Genomic DNA, 22,342 nt, shown 5'->3' with positions numbered 1-22,342 from the left:
TTCTTTTTACCTTTATACCCCCTTCACCCATTTCTCCCACACCTCTGGCAACCACCAACCTGTTCTCTGTATCTATGAGCTTGTGTATGTTTGTTTCTTCGTTTTTAGATTTCACATATAAGAGAGATCATACGGTATTTGTCTTTCCCTGTCTGACTTATCCACTTAACATAATATCCTCAAGATCCATTCATGTTGCCACAAATGGCAAGATTTCACCCTTTTTTATGGCTGAATAATATTTCATTGTGTATATATACCACAATTTCTTTATCCATACTGTTCTAATTACTATAGCTTTGTAATATAATTTGAAATCAGGGCATGTGATGCCTCCAGCTTTGTTCTTCTTTCTCAAGGTTTCTTTGGCATTTGGGAGGGGAGGGTTGGTGGTTTCATACAAATTTTAGGATTATTTGTTCCATTTCTTTGAAAAATGCCATTGGAATTTTGATAGGGATTGCGTTGAATCTGTAAATTGCTCTGGGTAGTATGAATATTTGAATAATACTGATTCTTCTAATCCATGAGCATGGACTATCTCTCCATTTATTTGTGTCTTCTTGGATATATACCCAAGAAGTTTCTTTCAGTAATGTCTTATAGTTTTCAATATGCAGTCTTTCACCTCCTTGGTTAAATTTATTCCTAGGTATTTTATTCTCTTTAATGCAATTGTAAATGGGATCGTTTTCTTAATTTCTCTAATAGTTTGTTATTCATGTATAGAAATGCAACAGATTTTTGAGTATTGATTTTGTATCCTGCAACTTTACTGAATTCATGTATTCTAACAGTTTTTTGAAGGAGTCTTTAGGGTTTTCTATATATAATATGTCATCTGCAAATCGTGACAGTTTTACTTCTTCCTTTCCAATTTGGAGGCCTTTTATTTCTCTTTCTTGTCTAAGTGCTCTGGTTAGTACTTCCAATACTATGTTGAATAAAAGTGGCTAAAGTGGACATCCTTTCAGCTTTTCACCATTGAATATGATATTAGCTGTGAGTTTGTCATATCTGGCCTTCATTATGTTGAGATACTTTCCCCCCATACCTGCTTTACTGAGAGTTTTTATCATAAATGTTGAATTTTGTCAAATGCTTTTTCTGCAACTATTGAGACGATTATTTGACTTTTATCCTTCATTTTGTTAATATGGTGTAATTGTAGATGTTGAGCCATACTTGCATCCCTGGAATAAATCCCACTTGATCATAATATGTGATCTCTATAATGTATTGTTGAATTCACTTTGCTAATATTTTTTTGAGGATTTTTGCACCTATGTTTATCAGGGATACTGGCCAGTATTTTCTTTTCTTGTGAGGTCCTTGTCTAGTTTGGGTATCAGGTTAATGCTGGCCCTATAAAATGAGTTTGGAAGAGTTCCCTCCGCTTTTATCTTTTGGAAGAATTTGAGAAGAATTGGTATTAGTTCTTCTTTGAATGTTTGGTAGAATGCACCAGTGAAGGTATCTGGTCCTGAACTTTTAGTTGTTGAAGGTTTTTGATTACTGATTCAATCTCCTTACTAGTAATTGGTCTGTTCAGATTTTCTATTTCATCATGACTTAGTCTTGGTAGATTGTACGTTTCTAGAGATTTATCCATTTCTTCTAGGTTGTCCAACTTGTTGGCATATAATTGTTTATAATAGTCTCTTATGGTCATTTGTACTTCTGTGGTTATCAATGATACCATCTCCTCTTGCACTTCTGATTTCATTTATTTGGGTCCTCTCTCTTTTTTTCTTCGTGAGTCTAGCTAAGGACTTGTAAATTTAGTTTATCTTTTCAAAGAACCAGCTCTTAGTTTCATTGATCTTCTCTGTTGTCTTTTTAGCATCTATTTCATTTATTTCTGCTCTAACCTTGTTATTTCTCTCCTTTTACTAACTTTGGGCTCCATTTGTTCTTCTTTGTGTCCTTTGTCCTTTACCCGTGATAAAAACCCTCTGTTGGGTTATCACAGACTATTACTTTAGAGGATTGTCAGTTGAAGGACATTGTCATAAAACATAGAAGGGAAAACTGAGCCACAGGTAACTTAAATTACTTGCCAAAGATCACAAAACTAAGGAGGGGTCTTCAAACCCTGAAAGCAGAGCCATACTCAACTGCTGCAACATATGTGAGAAAACAAAATAGGAAGAAAAAGAAAAGAAACCGACTCTCCTTGGCAGTTTGGAGAAAAGAGGTGGGATGTTCAGGGAAGAGAGGGGTCCTCTGATCTGTGACTTGAATTATGAGCAAGATTTGCTGCACCAAAAAAAAATTTTTTTAATTGAGAAGGATACTCCAGAGTTATGGTGAGAATGTGAAGTAAACACGGGGGTGGAGCAGAAGATGTGACAAGGACCAGATTGGGTGAGCCTTCTTTGTGTGCTGTGACTTTGTGTTGTAGGCAGTGGGAAGCAGCTGAAGCATTTCACATGTGGGGAGTGAGATCATCTTTGTATTTTAGAAAGCTAAGGCAGGAAAGAGAAACCAGACCAGGTTGGGAAGAGCCTTGAAGAAAAGTGGGTATTTCTTTCTGTGATACTTCATGATAGAGATTTGAAAATTTGTGCAAAGGTAATGGAGCTGCCAACTAACATTTACCAGATTTATTGGGCAGTGGAGAGTGGGGGAGGACAAAGCATTTCGAGGCCAGTGTTACCATCTTCCCAAATAAAGCAAGCAGACTGATGGCTAAGGTAGGCCTGATGAGGCCAATATTTGACAGCTTTTCCTTCTATAGCCAAATGAATACACTTAAGGCAGGTGACTTTTCCTCTGGTTTTGCTCAATTCCCAACCTCTGTAACTAAGGCACTGCCCCCTTGAAGCTGGAGCACAAAAATACATTGGGGTGCTTCCCTGGTGGCGCAGTGGTTGAGACTGCCTGCCAATGCAGGGGACACGGGTTCGAGCCCTGGTCCAGGAAGATCCCACATGCCACAGAGCAACTAAGCCCATGTGCCACAACTACTGAGCCTGCGCTCTAGAGCCTGTGAGCCACAACAAAGACCCAACGCAGCCATAAATAAATAAATAAACAAACAAACAAACAAAGTTACCACAACTCCCCCGTCTTGCTCATGACAGTTCAGTGTGGGAAGGAAGGAGTGTAGATTTGGGTACAAACAGTGACAGTAGGACTGGGTTTGAGTCCCAGGTCTGCAGTTTACTAGCTCTTTGGATAATTTAATTTACTTTAACCAGCTTCAGCTTCCTCCTCCATAAAATGGGAATAATAATTTCTACCTTATAGGGCTGTCGTGAATGAATAATGTATGTAACGTGCTTGGTACATAGCAGGCATTTGATAACCAGTAGATATTGTTTATTAATTAAATTCTGTTTATTAATTAAACACTGACTCTTAAATCATTGACAACTTTGCAAATAAGATTCAGAAGCTCTGAAGAAACATTTTGACTCCCCATAGAAGCACTGGATAGATCTTACCTAAACATGTTGCCTAGGAGAATGGGATTCTTTGGTCCCTGAGTGACTCACGTTCTTTGAGCACTATTTCATCAAGGGGAATGAAACAGCTTGCATTGGTGCCAAAAGGAAAGCCCCAGGATCCTAATCTCCGTGGGAGGGTAGCAGGGTCTAAGAAAGCCTGCAAAAGTAAATGAGATAGAAAGGCCAGAACAGTCCCCTTCTGCCTCCCAGTGGGGAAAACCTGTCATTTAATTAAGGGGGGAGTCACACATATAGGTGAAAGGACAATAGAAAGCAAGAATGATATCGCTTATATGTGAAATCTAAAAAATAGGTACCAGTGAACTTTTTTTTTTTGCGGTACGCGGGCCTCTCACTGCTGTGGCCTCTCTCGTTGCGGAGCACAGGCTCCGGACGTGCAGGCTCAGCGGCCATGGTTCACGGGCCCAGCCGCTCCGCAGCACGTGGGATCTTCCCGGACCAGGGCACGAACCCGTGTCCCCTGCATCGGCAGGCGGACTCTCAACCACTGCACCACCAGGGAAGCCCACCAATGAACTTAGTTACAAAACAGAAGTAGAGTCACAGATGTAGAAAACAAATTTATGTTTACCAGCGGGGAAGGAGGAAAGGGATAAATTGGGAGAGTGGGATTGACATATGCACACCACTATATATAAAATAGATAACTAATAAGGACCTACTGTATAGCACAGGGAACTCTACTCAATACTCTGTAATGACCTATGTGGGAAAAAGAGTCTAAAAAGAGAATGGATATATGTATGTATATATATATATATATATATATATATATATGTATATGTATATGTGTAAATGATTCACTTTGCTGTACACCTGAAACTAACACAATGTTGTAAATCAACTATACTTCAATAAAATTTTTTTTTAATTTAAAAATAAGTAAATAAATAAGAATCCAAAGATGTAGAAACAAGTTTAGCAGGGGTTTGTCATTCCTGCCCCCCAAATGGGAAATTATTATATTATTCATAATCATCTCAGCATTATGATGCAGTTGTTGGCATCATCTTTGTCGGGGGTTTGAAGAACTCTTTGTAAAAGGTATGCTTCCCTTTGGTGAATAAGAAAGGAGAAGAGTTTTGGTCAACCCTCGGTTGTATTTCCAGCTTGTCAGGATCGTTAGGAGATAGACTGTCTCATCCCATCGTTCCTCTGTATGTACTTTCTCATGCAGCCTTTGTTAAAACATGGGAAGGGGACAGTGCCCTGCTGCAAATCGTACAAATAGAACGAGTGCGATAGACTTTGCCCTAGAGATGTTTGTTGAACTGTTGGTGCATTTCACTAAACTCCAGATTCTTTCCCTGTTCCTTTATTTATTTATAGTCTAGTGACTTTTATTTTTCTTTCCATATGGGAGGGAAAAAATTGTTTGCAATCCCAATTATAAGGAAGTAGTCTTCCTATTTGGTCAACACAAGAAATATGGTATTAGGAATCATTGAATGTTAGTTAAGAGCCAACATGATCCCCCTGTGTATCATTTTAGCACTGTTTTTGTTGTCCTTAGTTCTCCCTTTGGTTTTTTTTTTTTTAATTTACAGTTACTTGCTTTCAGCATTAGAAAGTTTAGAGTAGAAATCAGAGTGATAACCTAATATCTAAAAACAAGATAGAATAGTGGTATTAATAAGATGAATGATAGCTTACAGTTAAGGATGATCAGGACTTATAGTTTCAGCTTCATGGACATTATTTATCCCCTCTCTCTCATACACACACACACACACACACACACACACACACACACACACATACACACAGACTCAATCACTGGCAAGCTCCATATCTATAAGACTAAATTTCACAGATGAGGAATGAAGTCTTGGAGAGCTAATCCTTGCCTAGGATCCCACAGCCAGAAAACGATGGATCCAGAAGGGTGGCTCTTCAATGGCGTTTTCAGTTGTAGTTCCCAGGGAACCACTGAAGCGCTGTGATTCTGCCTTGAAGGAAAGGACCTTGTCTTATTCATCTTGGTGCCCAGCTCCTCGTGAAAAACAGAATGGAACAAGGGGGTGACGTAACTAGCACTCTTCTGGGGGAAGATAAATCTGGCAAAGATGAGTGGGATGAAAAGAATAGAGAAAGACTGGTGACGTGGAGGGCAGTTTAGATGTTAGCACAACAAGACAGAAAAAGAGTTATGAGATCATGAATGAGGGAGCAGCGTGGCAAAGAGAAAATAGGCAATGAAGGTAGAAGAGATTTAGGAAGAATGAGTCCGTGGGACTTGATGGCCATGTGCAGGCAGTGAGCAGTGCCAGGCCTTTTGAGAAATATCCATTCATGTAGCACATATTTCTGGAGCATCCTGTGTGTGCCAAGATCTAGTCTAGTTGCCGGGGATCTAACAGTGAATTAGGTAAATGAAGATTTTGCTCTCATAGAGCTTATATTCTCGTTGGAGGATGTACCAGTCAGAGTTCTCCAGACAGCCACTGTATCCCACTATATATTCTTAAGGAATTAGCTTATGTGATGATAGGGGCTGGCAAGCCTGAAATCTGTAGGGCAGGTCGACAGGCTGGAAACGCTGAGCAGGGGCTGATGCTGCTATCTTGAGGCGGAGTTTTTTCTTCCTCAGGGGAACCCGATTTGCTGTTAAGGCTCTTCAACTGATTGGATCAGGCCCACCCAGATTATTTAGAATAATCTCCTTTATTTAAAGTCAACAGACTGTAGACATGAATCCCATCTGCAGACTACCCTAAATTAGTGTTTGACTGAATAACTGGTACTATAGTCTAGCCAAGTTGCCACATGAAACTAACCATCCCAGAGGAGATGTAAGAATGACCAGTGCAGACAGAGAAGTCACTCAGGGTATAAGAGTAAGTACCAGCTTCTGTGCGTGGGAGACTCAGGGAAGCCTCCTCTGCAGGAATAGATGTATCTTCATCTCACACATGAGGCAGAGGAGACGTGGGAATGTTAAGTGACTTATTTAGGCTAAAACAGCTAATGATTGGCCCTGCTGTCTTTCTGACTTCCAGTACATGTGCAGGAAACACAACAGAGTCTGCCTCCCAGGAAAGGTCAAAGGGACCAGAATGTCTGACTTTCTTTTCCCCAGTGGGAACACCAGTGAGTGAGAAAATTTAGATTAGGCACTTGTTTTCTGAACGTAGAGCCTGAACACAGAGAGGCCGATTATTGCTTTGGGGTAGGGGTGCAGGGGGACCCTTGACCCAGCATCAGCCCCTCCCTCCTGCTGCTGCACTGGGGCTGGCCTTCTTCCTGTGGCCAGGTCAGGGCTTTTGTACAAGCCAGTCATTCTGCCTAGAAGACATCCTCTCCTCCCCTTCCTGTGGACGAAGTCTGTGTAGCCCTCCGGGGTCTGAGCTTCGGCACCTCGTCAGGGAAACTTTCTCTACGTGCCCAAACTAGGATGCATCGCCCAGTTACAAGCCCCCTACCAAGTCCATGTTCTGCTAATGTGTACTTAGCGCCGTTGTCGTGAAGCAGTGTATTTCTGTTTTTTTAGTGTCTGCCTCTCCGATTATACTCCCAAAGAGAAGGAGACAAATCACTATCGTGCTGATTCCCAGGGAGCAGCACAGTTCTTGGCAGATATTCCTTCACGTGGAGGCACGGCTAAAGGAATGAATGGATGTGATATACTTACTTGTAAGCGGTAAATCTGTAGGGCGTTCTAGATAAAGACCTGGAAACACACGACACGTCCAGGTTGCTCCTCTCCCTCTCCTAACCCCCAGTCCGATCACGTCCTGTACACAGCTCATGCTCTCCTTGGGACATGGGTTCTTCTCCATGTCAGTTTCAGAAGTGGCACGTCTTGACCTCTTCTCTGATTTGAGGGGTCCTTTGTACGCATTGGAACCTCAAGCCTTCTAAGGCAAAGACAACTGGTAGAACTCTTAGCGCAATAAAAGATGAGAGTGAGGGAAGAGAGTGCAAGGGTTCTAGGAATCGTGCAGCATGGATGGCGTGTCCTAAGGATGCCCTCATACTCGACAGATAGTTCTCTCTCTTCTTGCCCCAGGCGGGCAATTCTGACTGCTTCTGCCCATGGTCTGGAGCCGTGTGTGTGAGAAGACAAGCTTCTGATTCGAGCAGCCCCTGATATCTCTGAGTGGGCTCTTGTGAGCCACGTTGAGAGGAAGTTCAGTCAGGACTCCCCACCCCCGCACCTACTAAATGCCCCCCTTATCCTGTCACTCAGAGGAAGGCTCCAGAGGGCTGGTGCATGAGGCTGGCGATGGAGTTGAGTGCATCAGCTGTACAAACAGTAAAGCTTTCGGTACCTGTCACTCTGGCTTCTGATGTGAGAACCACCAGCCGTATCAACTTAAAACATCACTTGTGCTGTGAAATGCTTGCAGGAGCTCTTCTGCCCTTTTGTGTGAGACCCCAAATATCTACAGAAATGAGGCCTTATTTTGCAGTTTTCTTCTGACTGTAGGAAAAGAAATTTGGGATTGATTTAAAAGTAGCAACTCCCAGGTTATCCTGCAAGGTCTGTGCAAATTTCCCCACTTGCCTTCTTTCCATTCAAGATTCTTCCTGTCTAGAAAGAGAGAAATTTCTCTGTTTCTACATTCTCTGCATTTTCTGAAACTTGGACGACTCAGCTGCAAATCGTAGAGGACCCTCCTGGGAGCCAGACAGATGTTGACTGTATCACCGCAGGGTGTGACAGGAAGCATTACTGGCCCAGGTGTTCGGAGATGGAGGTCTGAGTCTTGGCTCTGCCACCGAGCAGTGCGTGACCTTGGACAGGTCTCTGGGCTGGAGTGGACTAGGTGCTCTCCGCAGTTACCGCCGCGCTAAGATGTATGGTTCTCATTGCAGGCATCTTTTCCACAAGTCCTGTGTTGACCCCTGGCTCCTAGACCATCGCACCTGTCCCATGTGCAAGATGAACATTCTTAAAGCCCTAGGGATCCCGGTAAGCACAGCACAGCCTACAGCATCGTCATGTCTGTCTTTCTGCCTTTCCCACAAAGCAGGGAGAAAACAGCATCCCTGGATTTTCTGTGTCCCCTCAATCCCATGGCAGTGGCGTCACCTGATGAGGCCCTAAGAGCACTCCCATGTCTGGATCTATTTCTCCTCTCACTTTTTCTCAATCTGAGAACATCGTGACCCTCTCAGCATGTCCATTGTATTGTCTGTGAGTTGAGATGCTGCCTGAGCAGCTCATAGGCTCCTCTTCTGGGCTGCAGTGGGTGAGAGCAGGTGGGACACCCACAGAGGCCTCTTGGGCCAGTTGTACACTGATGACACTCTGTGTCATTTACCTGCGCTGCCATCAAGCAGACCCGCACGCCACACTTTCTGAGGTTGCCCCCCCATGTCCTAGCTTCCAGAGGAAACAAGCTCTTCCCAATGATGGGAGGGGAGGCCAGCCACTGGGAATCTGGCTCAGGGGCCTCTGCTGAGCTCAGATCTCCGTGGCGAGCTTGAGTGAGGAGGAAGCCAGAGCCAGAACCACTGAATTCCAGTGCTACCCTCAAGCTGGCGCCCTCCGTTATATGTTTTATCAAAGTTAGTCATTCCCCCTGTGCAAAGGGAATCCCCCCAGCTGGCTGGCTTGATGCTCCAGGGAAAGACTTTCCAGGGACCATATCGAGTGAAGGCCACAGGCTGCTGAGACACCATCTGCTGTGGTGAGGGCAGGAAGCAAGCCAGGCCACCAGACCCGAGGGCTGCGCAGAGATGTGAGAACAACCTCGGCGCCGTCTAAAAGAAGCTGGACAAACAGCATACAGAGACCGGTCTCCCCCTTCCCCCTGCGCTTTGCTGTCTCCTCCTCTTGTCATTCCTTACCACTAATGGCAGAGAATAAACAGAATTTTAAAAGTCCCAAGATGTCACTGAAGAAGAAAGGATCAGATCAGATATCAAAGGCTTCCTTTAATGCCAAAGGGCTACTTATCCCAGGAAGGTCAGAGTGACTCTGTTTGAGGGGACACACCTGAAGCATCACAAGGTCATGGATTGGCTGAGTTTTCTACCCTGCCTCCCTGCCGGCTGTATGCTAATTTTTTTTTTTTTTAAACAGTCGATACACCAAACACAAATCAATTTGTGTGACTATAGCTTTGAGCTAGATTTTGAAAGGCAATGCATTAAATTTTCAGACCAGAGTTGTGAAGGCATAATACATTCAAGGTGAAAATCCCTGACAGTGAACATGAAACATGAGTAAAAACCCAACATCTCTATCAGATACTAGGGACTTCGAAAATTAAACTCGCTGTTTGCATGTTCCACATTTCTGGCTCTAACTGGTTCTTACCGGTGTCTGATTTTAGTCTCTGTTTTGTGGTTGTGAACTGAGTAGCCTTGTGCCTGCCTGTGCTGTACGGCAAGTAAATATAAGTGGAAAGCTAAGAGCTGGGGACATTTTCATTTTGTAAGTGAATTTGTCTAAAATGAACTAAAGAATGGGAGCACGGCTCATGGATGGTGAAATTCCTGTTACAGTGGTACCTCCTCCCATTATGTTTTGCCAAGAGAAATAAAAGACTGAACCTGACAGGGGCAGGTCCTTTACTGTCAGAGTGTTTTCAGTCCCCTTATCTACATTCAAGTGCTTCATGCTCCTTTCTCTCCAGTCAGGTCTAGGGGGTGTCTTTGCAGGATGACAGATCACATCACTGAGTCCTCCTGTAAGGTACCATATAACCCGGGCCTTTTTTATCCCAGCACACACCATCTCCTATCACTATTATCCTGGTATAAATAAGATGATTGTAAACAAATAGAAAATCCCGTGCAGCTGGTATATTCACTCGTCCCTAACTATTTCGCATCTGGTTTATTTGAGTTCTCCCTGCTAACCTGAATTTGAAAACCTGTATGCTGTTCACCTACAGATGGTATTTGACATCTCTTACTAAACATTATGACTGTGATTTCTCTTAGAAGTATATAAATTGGGTTTCTCTTCAAAATATTATTCTATTTGATGAACCATTTCGAGTGCATATCAACTGTGAGGTTCTGTAAGGTGGGTCTGTTAAATATTGTATCTAAGCCAAATTATTCATTCATGCTCTCATTAACAAGTCTCACTGAGCTAATTCGCTCTTTCTCTTTTCCTCTACTCAACCTCTGTTAGAGACATAACACTCTTCCTGCTAGCCCACAAAGTAAAAGCGAACACCCTGCATCAAAACTAATAAAATAATGTTATAAAGAGAGAAAAGAGAGAAAACAGGAACATGATCAGCAAGCAAAGTCAACATTGTGAAAAATATGTCAGCTGTTCCTGCATCTGTGGTCACATTCAGATGCTTATGGCTGAAAGGACAGCCAGCACAGGATCCTCACTTGGAACTCTTTTCCTCCCTGATACCCGCACACAATGTGGATCTGTGTCTTTACATAGTATAGTGGAGGGAAAGAAGTTATTTTTTCTTCTACCCTCCTCGGTTCTCCAGCTGGGCCCTGTAAATTAGACTTGTAAAAGACAGATTCACAAGAGAAAATCAAACAGAAGTTTATGAACACACGCATCGTGTGTGCACATAGGAGCACTTGGCGATGAGTGGCTCAGAGGGGTGGTTAGAACTTCGGCTTCTGTAGCATCTTCAAAAAAGAACGATACATTTTTAGAGAAGTGACAGGACCAAGGGAAAGGACTTTGAGTTTCTAGGACAGCAAATTGTGGGGAGGTAAATATATGGGGGAAACCAGTGGCAGATAAGGGCATGTCAGTTAAGTGTGTTGTATGTTCCATGTTGACGTCAACTCCCAGTCGCTGGTGATAAGAATGTTCTTCTCTTTCTGTTACAGAGAGGGGAACCCCCTTACAAATTTATGTCTTGCTTTTAGGCAAATAGGGGGAAGGCAGAGAGCATTTCTTTACCCAGTTCTCAATTGTTTCAGCTAAAAACAATTTTTTTTTTTTTTTTTTTTTGCTGTACGCAGGCCTCTCACTGTTGTGGCCTCTCCCATTGCGGAGCACAGGCTCCGGACGCACAGGCTCAGCGGCCATGGCTCACGGGCCCAGCCGCTCCACTGCATGTGGGATCTTCCCGGACCGGGGCACGAACCCGTGTCCCCTGCATCGGCAGGCGGACTCTCAACCACTGCGCCACCAGGGAAGCCCTTTTTTTTTTTTTTTTTTTTTTTTGCTTTACGCGGGCCTCTCACTGTTGTGGCCTCTCCCATTGCGGAGCACAGGCTCTGGACGCACAGGCTCAGCGGCCATGGCTCACGGGCCCAGCTGCTCTGCAGCATGTGGGATCTTCCCAGACCGGGGCACGAACCCGTGTCCCCTGCATCGGCAGGCGGACTCTCAACCACTGCGCCACCAGGGAAGCCCTAAAAACAATTTTTATGCCAACATAGCAAATTTGGGCAGTGGCATACTCTGCTACCCTTAGAAGGTGTACTTTACCTTTGCCCAGAAATTGAATTTTTTAAAGTATTTTCTCAAATCTTCCCTTCACTGATCTCGGATCTGGGCAGATACTAACATTCCCAAGTTTTCAGAGCAGTAAACTAAGACTTAGATAAAATTTCCAAATCAACGTTTACTGAGCACTTAATAATTTTCAGGCACTATGTGAGGGCTTGGAACTCAAGGTCAATATAGTGTAGTTGCTTCACTTTAAAAACCTTGTGTCTCACTTGTATGTGGAATCTACGTGGAATAGAAACAGAGAAGAGATTTGTGGTTTGCCAGGGGCAGGAGGTGGGGAGGGTGAAATGGGTGAGGGGGTCAGAAGGTACAAACTTCCAGTTACAAAACAAGTAAGTCCCGGGGATGTATGCACTGCATGGTGACTCTAATACAATACACAATACTGTATTGTATATTTGAAAGTTGCTAAGAGAGTAGATCTTAAAAGTTCTCATCACAAGAATAAAAGTTTTGTAACCATGTGAGGTGATGGATGTTAACTAAACTTATTGTGGTGATGGTTTTGCAACATACACACGTATCAAATCATCATGTTGTAGAAAATAAATTAATACAATATGTCATGCCAATTATATCTCAGTAAAACTGGAATTTAAAAAAAAAAAAAGCTTGTGGACTAGTAGAGTGAGACTAACACAGTAACAAATGACTGTAACAGTGGGAGAAGTGTGAAGAGTTACAGTATCAAAGATGATGACCTGGGAGGGAGCATTGCTTAGAAAGGAGACATTGGGCCTGGGAATTGAGGGATGATTAGGAGTTCACCAGGGTTAGTTTGAGACCTTGGAATGGGAGAGGGGAAGGGGATGATGATTTGGGCAACTGTCATCCCGAGTGGAAGAGCAGCATGTGCTAAGGTGCTGAAATGGGGAATATATGGTTTATTCTGTGTGTTTCCAAAGGCTGAAGGTAGGACCAGAAAAGAAGGCTTGGGCCAGACTGTACGGTGCCTGTTTTGCTATACTAAGGAGCTTGTAATTCATTCTTTAGGAGGAAAAAAAGAAAAAGAATCATACCTGTGCTTTAAAAGAAAAAAAAGAGTGCTCTGGTGAAAAAAGTGGAGAATGAAGTATACCGGGGAAGAAACTAGAGGGAGATTGGGAACTGGTAATGGGGTAAGAAATGTTCAGAACATACCCACTCATGTCCAATAATCTCAGTCAGTAAACTTGGAGGATCAGTCATTCAATGAGTTGACTTTCAATAACTCGAATTGCAAGGAACTGGCCCACTGCCAATAGAGGTGGAGAGCAGAACACAGAGAATATGGGGGAAAGAGAATGAGCTGAATCTGAGGTTTTTGTGGGATGATGGAGATTTCCAGCTGACTGTTGGAAACACAGGCGTGGGGCTTGGGAGACTTGGTTTGAGAGTGGAAATCCAGGACAAGAGTCCAGCAGTTTGGATTTCTTGCTTTGTGCTCCCCATGAGCCCGTGAGTGGTAGATTTTCTCTTTCAATGAACTTTGCACACAATCTAGTCATTGTGGTGTTCATTCAAACAGTGTCAGCCTAGGATTCTCCTCACCCAAGCCTGCCCACCCTGATCAGCATCCTTGGACGGGGTGCAAAACCGTGTCATTGTCGTCGCTCAAGGCAATGTCACTGTCCAGCGTGGAGCAAAACGTGTGATGAACAGCCATTCTCAGGGCTTCTCAAGACCGTATCTCTCCTCCACCACCTTTAAAAAATAATTTTTATGAGTTTGGTCAGAGGCGGAGCAACTGAAAATCATTTTTTAACAGCTGTTTGTGGAAGAGATATCAATGTATTCAACACCACTTCAGCCAGCAGAACTGAGACCAAAGAGTACAACGGCCCCGCTGCCCACTAAGAGAAGCTGGCCAACACGGGCTGCCTTGCGAGCCAGAGACCCCGGTCTCTCTGTTTTTCAAGTGGAGCTGTGAGGAATATAGGGAGGGAGAGTCCTGGAGTGAGCGGGTAATTAAAGTAGATGGTCTAACCCTAGTTTTATGATTCTAAGATTTTAACTTAGAAGATTTGACAAATGTACGATCCATTGAATGTTATGTAAATAGGGCTTTGCTCTGCAGCTGGTTTTTTGGCTTGTGTTTAACAGCACCTCACCCTGTGCTCTTGTGTCTGTGTGTGCGTTGGTTTATGTATACGTGTGTATCTCTGATGCACAATTCACGAGTCAGATTCTGTCTCCCCTCTCGTGCCATCAGTCTATTTGTAAACAACACATGGGTCTTTGGGGCTAATTATCAGGCTGTCAGCTACGTCCTATATAAGAAGTAAACACTATAGATAAGGAAGAATTATCATTATAAATAAGTATCATATTATTCTCCCTATGTAATTATATTAATGTATGGCTAGTGCTACTCCTGGAATTAAAACCTTGTCTGTAGATCTAAACGGAACCTTTGGAAAGAAACTTTTGGAAGATGTTTTCATGTTAATTACAGGAACGATATGTGAACTGTCTTTAAATAAAGTGGTTCAGGAAGAAAACAGTAAAGAACTCACTTTTCCATCAGGACAAAATATTTAGGCTGTAGACATCTCATCTCTAACTTGATGATATACACTAAGATAGGTCCTTTTCTGCTCCTGTCAGCCCAATGCCGACTGCATGGACGACTTGCCCACTGACTTCGAGGGATCTCTGGGAGGTCCGTCAACCAACCAGATCACCGGCGCAAGCGACACAACCGTAAATGAAAGCTCAGTCACTTTGGACCCTGCTGTCCGGACCGTGGGAGCCTTGCAGGTGGTCCAGGATACAGATCCCACCCCGCAGGAGGGAGAAATCATCTTCACCACCAACAGTAAGTTCTGCTGCGCCACATGCCAGGGCCATATTCCAAAAGGCTGTTGCCTCGTGGGAATTGGAATAAGGGCCCTTTTCCTCAAGAAGAAAGAAAAATTAAATGAATAGAATGTTGCTAGGCTAAACAATCGTATCTGACAGGCCTTGAGAAGCCCAGCTGACTCCAGAGCCAGCAGGGCAGACAACAGTGCTAGCTGTGTGTGTCACCCACCTACACACGCTGATGCCACAGCACTGCACACCCCCCATGGTACCCAAAAACCAGACCAGGTGGTGGTGCTGGCCTCTGAAAGTGGAAGGCAGGTGAGAAGAGCCACTGCCGACTGGATAGGGCACAACCCACTCACTCATGTTCGTGTGTGTGTGTGTGTGTGTGTACACAGGCTTGAGCCCTCCCGAGTGTGCAGGTGGCTGTCTGAGCTGGTCTGGGCAGCATGCAGGAGGGTTCTCCCCCTGACCTGTTGCTGCAGGACTCAGATGCAAGTGGAACCCCTTTAGATGGGCATCCTTGCAGTACAACCTAAACCCCTACACATAGTGACATATTAAAATATCTTTAGGGTTTCTTCCGCATCTCCTGCATAGACTCAAACTAAATGCTGTTCTGGTTGAGGATAGTTATAAAAATATTAAAATAGCTATGTTAGCATACGGTTGAAGCTCAAACCTAAAGTATTTACTCTACCGTCTAATACAGCAGAGATAAAAGGAGTTCTAAGAAAATCAGCATGCAAATTAACTTAGGTTTAAGGTTAAAAGGGTAGATGAATATTTCAGATTTTAAAGGAGGTGTGTTTTTTCCCTTGATGGAAGTAACCTCTTCACTATAGAAAATTCGGAAATGGAGCAGCGCAGATGAAAGCATGGTGGCATGTTCCCTTGTAAGTTGGCCTCTTTTTTACGTATTCGTGATGTTTATGCAGTTCAGAAAATCATTCGCGCTGAAATTTAAAGACGCATTTTTCTGATGAAGAAACATAACAGTCCTCGTCATTGAAAGACTGAAAAATGAAGAAGAGAATAAAAAAAGAATGCAAAAATCGCTCAGTACTCCACTACCCAGAAATAATCACTCTTAACATTTTGGTGTATTTGCTGATCATCTTTTTTTTTTTAACATTTTTATTGGTGTATAATTGCTTTACAATGGTGTGTTAGTTTCTGCTGTATAACAAAGTGAATCAGCTGTACGTATACATATATCCCCATATCTCCTCCCTCTTGTGTCTCTCTCCCACCCTCCTTATCCCACCCCTCTAGGTGGTCACAAAGCACCAAGCTGATCTCCCTGTGCTATGCGGCTGCTTCCCACTAGCTATCTGTCTTACGTTCGGTAGTGTATATATGTCCATGCCACTCTCTCACTTCATCCCAGCTTACCTTTCCCCCTCCCCATGTCCTCAAGTCCATTCTCTACGTCTGCGTCTTTATTCCTGTCCTGCCCCTGGGTTCTTCAGAACCTTTTTTTTTTTTTAGATTCCATATATATGTGTTAGCATAAGGTATTTGTTTTTCTCTTTCTGACTTCACTCTGTATGACAGTCTCTAGGTCCATCCACCTCACTACAAATAACTCAATTTTGTTTCTTTTTATGGCTGAGTAATATTCCATTGTATATATGTACCACATCTTTATCCATTCATCTGTCAATGGACACTTAAGTTGCTTCCATGTCCTGGCTATTGTAAATAGAGCTGCAGTGCACATTGTGGTACATGACTCTTTTTGAATTATGGTTTCCTCAGGGTATATGCCCAGTAGTGGGATTGCTGGGTCGTATGGTAGTTCTATTTGTAGTTTTTTGTTTTTTGTTTTTTTGCGGTAGGCGGGCCTCTCACTGCTGTGGCCTCTCCCCTTGCGGAGCACAGGCTCCGGACGTGCAGGCTCAGCGGCCATGGCTCACGGGCCTAGCCGCTCTGCGGCATGTGGGATCTTCCCAGACCGGGGCACGAACCCGTGTCCCCTGCATCGGCAGGTGGACTCTCAACCACTGCGCCACCAGGGAAGCCCTATTTGTAGTTTTTTAAGGAAGCTCCATACAGTTCTCCATAGTGGCTGTATCAATTTACATTCCCACCAACAGTGCAAGAGGGTTCCCTTTTTTCCACAGCCTCTCCAGCATTTATTGTTTGTAGATTTTTTGATGATGGCCATAATGACTGGTGTGAGGTGACACCTCATTGTAGTTGTGATTTGCATTTCCCTAATGATCAGTGATGTTGAGCATTCTTTCATGTGTTTGTTGGCAATCTGTGTATCTTCTTTGGAGAAATGTCTATTTAGGTCTTCTGCCCATTTTTGGATTGGGTTGTTTGGTTTTTGATATTGAGCTGCTTGTAAATTTTGGAGATTAATCCTTTGTCGGTTGCTTCATTTGCAAATATTTTTTCCCATTCTGAGGGTTGTCTTTTTGTCTTGTTTATGGTTTCCTTTGCTGTGCAAAAGCTTTGAAGTTTCATTAGGTACCATTTGTTTATTTTTGTTTTTATTTCCATTTCTCTCGGAGGTGGGTCAGAAAGGATCTTGCTGTGATTTATGTCATAGAGTGTTCTGCCTATGTTTTCCTTTAAGAGTTTTATAGTGTCTGGCCTTACATTTAGGTCTTTAATCCATTTTGAGTTTATTTTTGTGTATGCTGTTAGGGAGTGTTCTAATTTCCTTCTTTTATATGTAGCTGTCCAGTTTTCCCAGCACCACTTATTGAAGAGACTGTCTTTTCTCCATTGTATATTCTTGCCTCCTTTGCTGATAATCTTTTAATATAGTTCAGACAATAACCATGGGGGTGAACATTCAGTATTGTCACCATAGAACTTTCACAGAACCTCGACAGAGAGTAATTTCGAGAGGAACTTGGTGGTAAATATCCACCCATGTAGGGTTTATTCGTTTTTGGTAGGTATGAGTTTTAACTTGACTTTTAGAGGCATAAGGACCTCAGTATTGAAACATTGGCCATTAAACATTAAAAAGTCCTTAAAGAGAGATTTTGATCCATTTGTTTGGAAGGTCTAGAGTGGTACTGTCTAGTAGTAATATAATGCAAGCCACAAAAGCAATTTTAAATTCTCAATAGCCACACTAAAATAAAGATAAGTTGGTCAAGTTCATTTTAATAATATTTTTATTTAACCCAATATATCCAAAATATTTTATTCTTTTTTTATACTAACTCTTCAAAACCTGGTGTGTATTTTATTCTTAGAGCACATCTCAGTTTAGACTAGCCCCATTTCAAGTACTCAGAAGCACGTATGGCCAGTGGCTACCATACTGGAGAACACAGATTTAGAATCCTAGTAATTTAGGGATATAAGAACCTTTAAAAAGCCACACACACAAAAAACTTTAAAGGTCATTTAATCGTTACCGTGATAAACTTTTGATTTTCGCCATAAGAAAATTGTGACCCAGAGGAATAAGTGGCTAACTCAGATCTGACAGTAAGTTCTCTTTTCAGAATACAAGATTGCCCCATAATTTTTCCATTTACTGGACATCTTCAGTTACCATCAGGCATATCACCATTAGTGGTCTAAGTGAAGTATACTGGAAGGCCTCATAAAATTTTGCTAGCAGTTCCAAAACATTTAAGGCATGAGCCTTATTATTATTATTATTATTTTGCGGTACGCAGGCCTCTCACTGTTGTGGCCTCTCCCGTTGCGGAGCACAGGCTCGGGACGCACAGGCTCAGCGGCCATGGCTCACGGGCCCAGCCGCTCCGCGGCATGTGGGATCTTCCCAGACCGGGGCACGAACCCGAATCGGCAGGCAGACTGTCAACCACTGCGCCACCAGGGAAGCCCCATGAACCTTTTTTGAGCCCATAAAAAGAACCAAATCAAAAATGGATCCTATTTCTTGCAATGAAATGATTGTTTGATTTTCTGTTAGATTCCTTATTTTGAAAAGTGGCTATGTACTTCATGCATCTTAGCAAAGCCCAGATGACAAATGAAAAGGCATAGTTTATGGGTTAAAACACAACCAAAAATGAAATAGGAAATTAAAGTCTGTATCCATATAATTCATAATCCCAGACAGTTTTGGCTAAAATAGACTCAGAGTGTTTAGGTTATAGCAGGCATTCAGTAGATGTTCACGGGATGACTTGAGACAAAAGTGTTTGATCTAAGCTTCAACAGGAGCTTCTGTTCACAACAGAAGGGAAAATGCCAGGTAATTTCAAAGGAAGGTCTTGGTAAAGATGAAGCGTCAAGGCATGAGACCACATCTATAGATTGAAGACTGATACTGTATATCAATACGGCTAAAGACATCAGTCTCTTAGTACAGAAACTGAATTTTTCTCACAAAATGCTTTTTCTAGACCATTTATTTCATTTTTAATGAAGTATAGTTGATTTACAATGTCTCAGGTGTACAGCAAAGTGATTCAGTTTTATATATAGGTATAAACATATACATATATATATACATATATATATATTCTTCAGATTCTTTTCCATTATAGGTTATTACAGGGTATTGAATATAGTTCCCTGTGCTTTACAGTAGGTCCTCGTTCTTTTTCTATTTTATATATAGTAGTGTGTATATGTTAATCCCAAATTCCCAGTTTATCCGTCCCCCTTCCCCTTCTGTAACCATAAGTTTGTTTTCTATGTCTGTGAGTCTATTTCTGTTTTGTAAATAAGTTCATTTGTGTCATTTTTTCTAGATTCCACATAAAAGTGATATTATATGATATTTTATTTCTGATTAGTTTTATTTATTGGGATTTCACAGAATATTCCAAGCACAGTCATTCTGATTAGATGTTAATGGTTTATACCACTAACTAAATGGCTGTAGATTACTTAAGGGGAAAATTCTTTCCCCTGTACAGGTTTGTACATTGCCTAGTGCCCTAACTCAAATAAATAATTAATAAATGAACAAACACGGATGCATGAATAAATGAGCGAAAAGATTCAAGTTCTTATCAATGTTATTGTAACCATTTCTCTAATGCTATAGAAAAAAATGCAGATGGTGAAAGAATTATAGTTGGGATACGATATTGCTACAAATCACAAATAACCCACTGGAGGTTGGACCTGACGTTTTTCTACCTTATCCTTTCCTACCTCACATCTCTGCAGATCCAGGAAATTACTAGAAAATGAAGAAGTAACAGTAGGTAACAAATACATAACACCAACTCTGTACCAGGCACCCTTTTATGTTGTTTACATGTATTAGCTCACAACAACCCTATGAGGTAAACGTGGGGTTTTTTTGGGGTTTTTTTTGTTTTTTTTGTGGTGCGCGGGCCTCTCACTGTTGTGGCCTCACTCGTTGCAGAGCACAGGCTCCAGACGCGCAGGCTCAGCGGCCATGGCTCACGGGCCCAGCTGCCCCGCGGCACGTGGGATCCTCCTGGACCGGGGCACGAACCCGTGTCCCCTGCATCGGCAGGCAGACTCTCAACAACTGCACCACCAGGGAAGCCCTAAATGTTATTTTTAACTTCATTTTCCTGATGCAGAAACAACAGCACTGAGAGATTAAAGTAACTGACCTGAGGTCATAAGCTAGTGACAGGTCGAGCTGGAATTCGAAGGAGCAGCTAGCTGGCTCTACGACGCCATGCATAGCTATGCTCAGAAGATGAGAAAGGGGAGAAAACGCACACAGTTCTCATTTCATTTTTTTCCTCTTTTCCTCCACTTTTCTAAATCTCTGAAAGGCCAAAAATGTGTTTAGTTTCAGCTTGCATTCTCATCCCTACCTCCGTTCTTCCTTTCCTGGCAAGCAGTCTTGCTGTATAGTCGATCAAATGCACGTAAAAGTCATTTCAGCACTCAAGGGGAAATAGCATAGAACAGATTGCCCTTAGAGTAAAGATGGAAAAATCTGGCATTAAAGGCTCATCTTCAGCTCCCAAGAAAAGAAAAAAAGAAAAACGTTTACAAAGGAAAGGAAATGCAAACTGGTAGGCAGTCTGACATTTGGGAGAAAGACGTTCTTGTATGCATATCTTTAACGTTTCTGACATTTCAGCTTTTATAACCTCATACGGCAGCCCCAAAGCACAGTGTTTCTCCTCCACGTTGGTGCAAGGGGTCATTTGTATGCATGCCCTGATGTCACTCACCCAACTTCATCTGCCCACCCAATTGCACCAAAACCATACTCTGCCTTCTGACTCCCCAAGCCCAGGCTGCAGCTGGTTGGATTGGCTTCAGCAGGGAAAGAAGTTTCTTAGGACCAAAGGAAAACACAGCTGAACAAACAGCCCGGCGTGTTTGGAAACTCCAGACAGGAGCTAGAGAAAGACACAAAAGGAGAAGACTCTATCACTCCTTGCCTAAAACATCCCACACCACTCCACACCTTCTCAAGAGGGTCTGAAACCTTCCCTTTGTTTTCCAAGGAAAGTCACTGACCCCACCATCCGTTTCCTTTATTGAGTCACCACACAAGTCCTCTAGTGCTGCGTCTAGATTGTTACCCCCTTGCTGCTCCTTCCACCTCAGACTGGAAGGAACCAGCAGTCAGCCCATGGGGTCGAGGGTGGAGGGAACTAAAAGCTAGAAAGGGAGGAGATGGGCGGAGTCAAGGCCTTCCATATCTGCCCCAATACGTTCTGAGGAGCACGTGGCATAATGTGTTTGGCCAGGAGACCCGGTCTTCAGACGTCACAGAAGGAAGCAGTACCCATGAATTGTTATGTAGGCTAATGGGCTCAAACTCGGCCAGTTGAATTGAAACGTGGTGTAGGTTTCCTCTGGGAAACTTCCTATCCACTCTGAACCTTTCGGGGAGTATCGTGTATTTAATGTGTTGAGCCAACATGATTTGTGATGTGTGTAAAATGCATTTTGCTTTTTGCTGCTCTGGCTGAACGGTCTGGAGTGGGTGTAACAGCCCCCTGCCTGGGGATGACAATTCCAGCAGGACTTTTCTGCTCACTCTTAGGTAACGGACAGTTCCAAGAGTCCCTTTAAGTTCCAAACTCCGACAAAAGGATTTTTTTTTTTTTTTTTTTTTGTCTGCAGAGCCCTCCTCTCTTGTAATCCCCATGGCTCAGGACAAATGAGCCTCCCCTGCTTACTCACGAGGCCTCCTGAAGCCTTCACGCTATCTGCCGAGGTGCCCTCACCGCTCCGGGAGGTCTTTTTAGATAGGGCCCAAGTTCAACCCAGTCCTGCTTGCTCCCCACGTGGCCACCCCTGGGACCCTCACACATCACCTGCCCTGACACCCGTCTCCGGTCCAGCAGCCGTTTCCAGCCTCTGACCCCACGCAGGCCATCGGCCTCCTCCCTTCAGACTCCAGGCAGGCAGGAGACCTGAGTCCACAGCCTGCTTTAGCCTTTCTAAGGCCTGAGTCTGCTCTCTCTGAGTCCCACCTACAGGAGGCGTAGTTCAGAATCTCCTTGATGATGGAGGGAGAGGGGTTTCCCTTGCAGGAAGCCCTCACTGGGCTGGGGTCTGGGAGATAGCCCTTCCCCACTCCTTCTTCTAGAGGAATGGGATTCAGCGTGACAATTCTCTCTCCACAGACAAGCTCCTTTCCAATTTCCCCACCTTCCTCTCCCTCTCTCCCCTTGTTATTGTCATTAACTGGGTGATGGGGTCCAGAGTCATAGAACAGGTACCCTTCACATCCGCTCTACCCAGCAGTGGGGTGGCGGGCACAGGGTTGGGGGGAGATGGG

General features: G+C 43.3%; 1 protein-coding gene across 4 annotated transcripts in view; it reads left to right on the top strand.

Moving 5' to 3' along the window:
* RNF150 (ring finger protein 150) overlaps positions 1 to 22,342 on the top strand; it is a 251,688-nt gene that overhangs the window by 187,687 nt on the left and 41,659 nt on the right. For 2 of the 4 annotated variants that reach the window (XM_081246923.1, XM_081246926.1), the window contains exons 5-6: positions 8,292 to 8,388; positions 14,461 to 14,671. In XM_081246923.1, coding sequence (XP_081103049.1) covers positions 8,292 to 8,388; positions 14,461 to 14,671 — 308 coding nt within the window. Of the gene's footprint in view, positions 1 to 8,291; positions 8,389 to 14,460; positions 14,672 to 15,486; positions 15,554 to 15,596; positions 15,876 to 22,342 lie in introns of those variants that run through there. The other 2 variants (XM_081246924.1, XM_081246925.1) reach the window with 2 other exon arrangements.

The sequence above is a fragment of the Mesoplodon bidens genome, assembly GCF_964165515.1.
Source record: "Mesoplodon bidens genome assembly, chromosome: 1".
Classification (NCBI taxonomy): domain Eukaryota; kingdom Metazoa; phylum Chordata; class Mammalia; order Artiodactyla; family Ziphiidae; genus Mesoplodon; species Mesoplodon bidens.
This window is presented reverse-complemented; position numbering and strand designations above follow the sequence as displayed.